Source organism: Cebus imitator, unplaced genomic scaffold (genome assembly GCF_001604975.1).
Source record: "Cebus imitator isolate Cc_AM_T3 unplaced genomic scaffold, Cebus_imitator-1.0 Scaffold7, whole genome shotgun sequence".
NCBI lineage: Eukaryota > Metazoa > Chordata > Mammalia > Primates > Cebidae > Cebus > Cebus imitator.
The window spans coordinates 7,520,611-7,525,449 of NW_016107322.1; the positions used below are offsets into that span (position 1 = coordinate 7,520,611).

Consider the following 4,839-nt stretch of genomic DNA (forward strand, 5'->3'; position numbering starts at 1 on the left):
AAAAAAACCCACAGAAATAAGAACAGAAATTATTGGAAAAGATGTTATAAAAATTCATTAATTAACCTAGAGGACATATTTTATAAGTTCAAATTTCACAGGGAGTTGCTAATTTGATAATTTGCCACCAATGAAAGGACCTGATTCATATCCAAAACATGTTAATTTTGTGGAAAATTGTAAATGGCTACCAATTCTTTGCAGCTTTTCCCATCAAGAGGTGGAATCTACTTCTACCCCTTGTATCTGGGCTGGCATTGTGTCTTGTTTTGGTCACGGAAATACAACAGGAGTGACATTGAAAGAGCTCCAATTCTAAGCCTCAAATGCCGTAATGCTTTGGCTCCTTCTGTGCCTAGAACATTGAGTGCACCATGTACCTGAGCTGGTGTTAGGCTGCCGAAGGATGGCAGATCATATGGAGGAGAAATGAGGCACTCATCTGATGGTCTGTTACACTCTGGCCAATAGCTTGAAACTGCCAGACATAGGAGTAAGGTGGTTCTAGATTAACTGACTACCAGCCCATCTGCCAGCTGATTCTACTATCATTGTAGAATCACTGTCACTGTGTTTAGTTCTCACAACAATCCTATGCATAAGAGATCTCAGAAGTTAGCCATCAAACTGACCCAAACAAGGACACAGTCTAGCTGACCCAAAGAAGAGTGAACTAAATAACATGGTTGTTGTTTTAGGTGCCTAAGCCTTGCAAAGCTACTGCAAATGGCTTTTTTAGCAGACTAGGAACTCAATATTTGGATTAGCATTCCCTCTAGGACCATTTTTTCTAGGACCATCTTATATGAAGCCCTTTATATTTTCTAGTAAATAGCCTCTTTAGGTATGAACCAGGTATCTTATGCTGAAGCACAGTAAAGCCCAACCATACTTCACTTCCCAGAAGAAATAGCAGCCAGGTTTTTTTTTTTTTTTTTTTTTTTTTAAGTCTGATGAAGGGAATTAATCCTTACCAAGCACCAAGAATGTGCGAATGATTTTATAATACATTGATAATTACTGAATTCATATTATGGATATTACTGAGTTGATTATGTATTGCAAATAGTAATGTTTATGTAGAAAAATAGAACATGACAATTCTGAGTGTCTTTTAATGTTCTAATTTACTCCCATTTTCTCCATTAAATATTTATCATCTTTCTAACTCATTTGTTCTCAATCTGACAGCAATTCTAGTCTGCAGACCTAATTGACCCCAGGTGAGTTTCTCATTTCCCTGTGTCCCCTACAGGCCTTGTTTAAACTATTTTATCATCTATTGTATTTATTTACTATTGAGTTTGTAGTAGGCATTCATTCCATAAACATACCTTGACATTGCTGACTTATGAGCAATTTTCACTAGAATGGAGGTCCTGTTATTTCTGGATTATGGCAGAGGAACAAGAAGTGTTTAGACCACCAGATCATAGGTAGCCAGGGTTCAGAACCATGAGGTTTCAAGCTTCCTTGGGTTTAAAGTGGAGATGTGGCCTTATGGCAGTAGGGTTTGTGTGACACATTGCTATGTTTACTGATATCCCATAATGCCTAATTTCAGAAGCTTCCTTTGTGGATTTTATAGGAGAATTCTGGGAATAGTGGAGGAGGTTACTGGAATGTGAAATAGATGCTCGTAGAGAAGGGAAAACTTCCAGAAATTGAAAATAAACTTACCTTTTTTTATTGACATGGAGTCTGGCTCTGTCGCTCAGCCTGGAGTGCAGTGGCACTATCTCTGCTCACTGCAACCTCTGCCTCCCAAGTTCAAGCAATTCTCCTGCCTCAGCCTCCTGAGCAGCTAAGATTATAGGTGCTCACTCCCGCAACTGGCTAATTTTTTGTTTTTTTTTTTTAGTAGAGACGGGGTTTCACCATGTTGGCCAAGCTGGTCTCGAACTCCTGACCTCAGGTGATCCACCCACCTTGGCCTCCCAAAGTGCTGGAATCACAGGTGTGAGCCAACATGCCCAGCCAGATAAAACTTACATTTTTAAAATCACTAAAGATGTGCTAAATTCTGTACTAAGTATGTTATTTCATTAAATGTAAAATACTTTTATGGTGTAATAATTTTTGTCACCCCTATTTTATAGAAATGGAAAGTAACACCCAGAGTTTAAGAAACTAGCCTAAGATCTTGCAACAAAGGTATTAGAAACATGATCTAAACCACTTAGTTAATTCTGTCCCACAGTTGTAATTCTACACTCTCAACTCTGTACCCAGGCAACACTGTGTTTCACTACCTACACCTTTCCTCTCACCCACTTCCTTCTGCTTCCCTTCTCCAGGCTCTTGTGCTTCAATCCTATTCATGATTTAGTGCCTTTCGTAATGTCTGTCCTTTCACTCCAGTCCAAGACTCTGATACAAGTTCTGTATGACCAGAGCAACCTCAACATACTCCTCAGGGAGGACTTAAGAGGTCCTTCACATTGGCATTCAGTGACTTTACCCTCATATTACGGAATTTTTCTCATTATCTCCTTACAGGTGCTTCTCTCTCACTAGACTTTGTGCTGCTGGAAGACAGAAACTATAGTTGATTTCTCTCTCTATCTGTAGTGTCTGGAGATATCTCCAGTTTCTCTAGGCCCACAGCCCAGCTTAAAGTAAACATTTTTGGGATGACCGACTGAATGGATGGATGCTAATCACCACCAACAAAAAATATGTAGAAGCTTCTATTCACAGGTCACCATGTTAGCCATAAAAATTCAGTTAGAAAGGTGGCTCATGCCTGGAATCCCAGCACTTTAGGAGGCTGAGGCCAGTGAATTACAAGGTCAGAAGATCAAGACCATCCTGGCTAACACCTTCTCTACTAAAAATACAAATATTAGCCAGGCATGGTGGCACACACCTGTAATCCCAGCTACTCAGGAGGCTGAAGCAGGAGAATCACTTGAACCCAGAAGGCAGAGGTTGCAGTGATCTGAGATCGTGCCACTGCACTCCAGCTTGGGCAACAGAGTGAGACTCCAACTCAAAAAACAAATATATGTAAGTAAACAGAGTTTCTTATACATTTTGAAGTCATCAACTTTCTTTTTTTTTTTTTTTTTTTAGATAGTGTGTCACTATGTTGCCCAGGCTTCAGTGCAGTGGGGCAAACATGGCTCACTGCAGACTTGATTTCCCAGGCTCAAGTAATTTTTCCACCTCAGCCCCTCCAAGTAGCTGGGACTACATGAGGTGCCTCCATGTCTGGCCCCCCCAGAGTGCTGAGATTACAGGTGTGAGCCACTGTGCCTGGCTACCATCAACTTTTTAAAACATTTGGCATCATAGAAATAATAAATAGAGAATGAAATTAAAATGAAGATTTTCAACCTTGTTTAAGTGGATTCTTGATCTATGAAGGCTATCAAAGGTCAATAATAGTCAAGGAAACAAACAGTTCTTGAATACTGGAGAAAGAGCTGACTAGAATTTTGGGTGACAAAATTGAGTTTTACACTTTTTCAACTACAAGTTTATAATTTACTGCCTTTGGTCGCCTTTGCTGATATTAAAGCAGTTTACTCAATTGAGCCTGCCGTCTCTATGGTACAGTAAAAAAAACATGCTATAGTGATGGAGATTTTTCACGTTTTCAAGGAACTTATTTAGCCCTTCTATTTCATAGACTTTTATAAAAGTAGTTTACATGTAACTTAATTTTAAATAAATTTATAGTTTGATTTTGTATGTGATCAGAATAGATGTCACATTTACTTGACACTCAGAGTTACCAAAAAAGCCAGGATTAGAACAAGTGCCACTGAATTGGAATTATATTGTTTTTCTTTGTTAGGACAACAGTGCTGTCTCTAAGTCCATGTCTTGCATAGTGATGATAAGAGAAACAAACAAAACTTTTGTTAGGAAAATTGTTGCTAATACACAACTGAAGGGTTCATTTCTCTCACTACAGTCTTAGCACGGGACTCCCATTGTAAAAGCGTGAGTTATCCTGTGCCAGGACAAAAGACCATCAAGAGTCTGAAGTTTCTGGATTTGCCCCAGACCTGGGTCCCAAATCCACACTGAGTATTATTAATCCCCAATGCTCTGCGGGATTAATGGGACCACCCACTGGTTGCAGAATTCCACCCCAACCTGTGCCTTCAGCGATGACAGGCCTGTGTTCTGTTTATGCGGGAGTTACTTATCTCTTCAAGCAAAGATTCCTCTACCTCTCCTCCAGCTCCACCAAGACTGAACTCCCCCTGGCTCAAGCTGCACCCACCCTGATCTCTGCGCTCTGCTCTCAGGATTCAGGGAGTCTGCAGGTCTGTCTACCCCGTGTGTGATGACGACTGAAACAAGGGCTCATCAGTCCACATTCAGGGTCCGAGGACCCACCTCTCCCCACTTCCACTCCCCCACCACAGTGGCCCCACGGCCAGCCTCCTCTCCTCTGCCCTAAGGACCAGCGAACTTTACCTGCGCATCCAGCTCCCCGCGGACGCGCCGGTAGGAGCAGCGGGCGCCCCAGCTCCGCAGGCTGGAGAGCATCGTCCCCGCCAGGCCGCTGGCCTGGAGCGGGGCTGCGGCTGTCACCTCCTTTGGCAGGGGACTGTCAGTGCGGCGCCGGCACGGGGAGGACGCGCACTCCGACCCGGCACAGTCAGCTGTCACTTTAGTCCCTGCCTAGGAGTCCCAGTCAGTGCGCCTGGGGCGGGGTGCGGGTGGAATGGGGTTGGGCCCGGAGGAAAGAAGGTGTGGAGGGAGATGGGGAGGGACAGTCTGTAGAGTCAGCTGCTTTCTGCCTGGCGAGGAGTTTGCACTCCACTCAGTAGTTCTTGCCTTTCCATTTCCTGTTAGAAACCTGTGTCCCTTTTTTTTTTT

General features: G+C 42.7%; 1 protein-coding gene across 1 annotated transcript in view; it reads right to left on the minus strand.

The window, feature by feature from the left end:
• Nucleotides 1-4,704, minus strand: part of LOC108312103 (canalicular multispecific organic anion transporter 1-like) — a 91,390-nt gene extending 86,686 nt beyond the window's left edge. The window contains exon 1 of the mRNA XM_017539853.2: nucleotides 4,435-4,704. Coding sequence (XP_017395342.1) covers nucleotides 4,435-4,506 — 72 coding nt within the window. The 5' untranslated portion in view covers nucleotides 4,507-4,704. The remainder of the gene's footprint in view (nucleotides 1-4,434) is intronic.
• Between the last annotated feature and the right edge of the window lie 135 nt (nucleotides 4,705-4,839).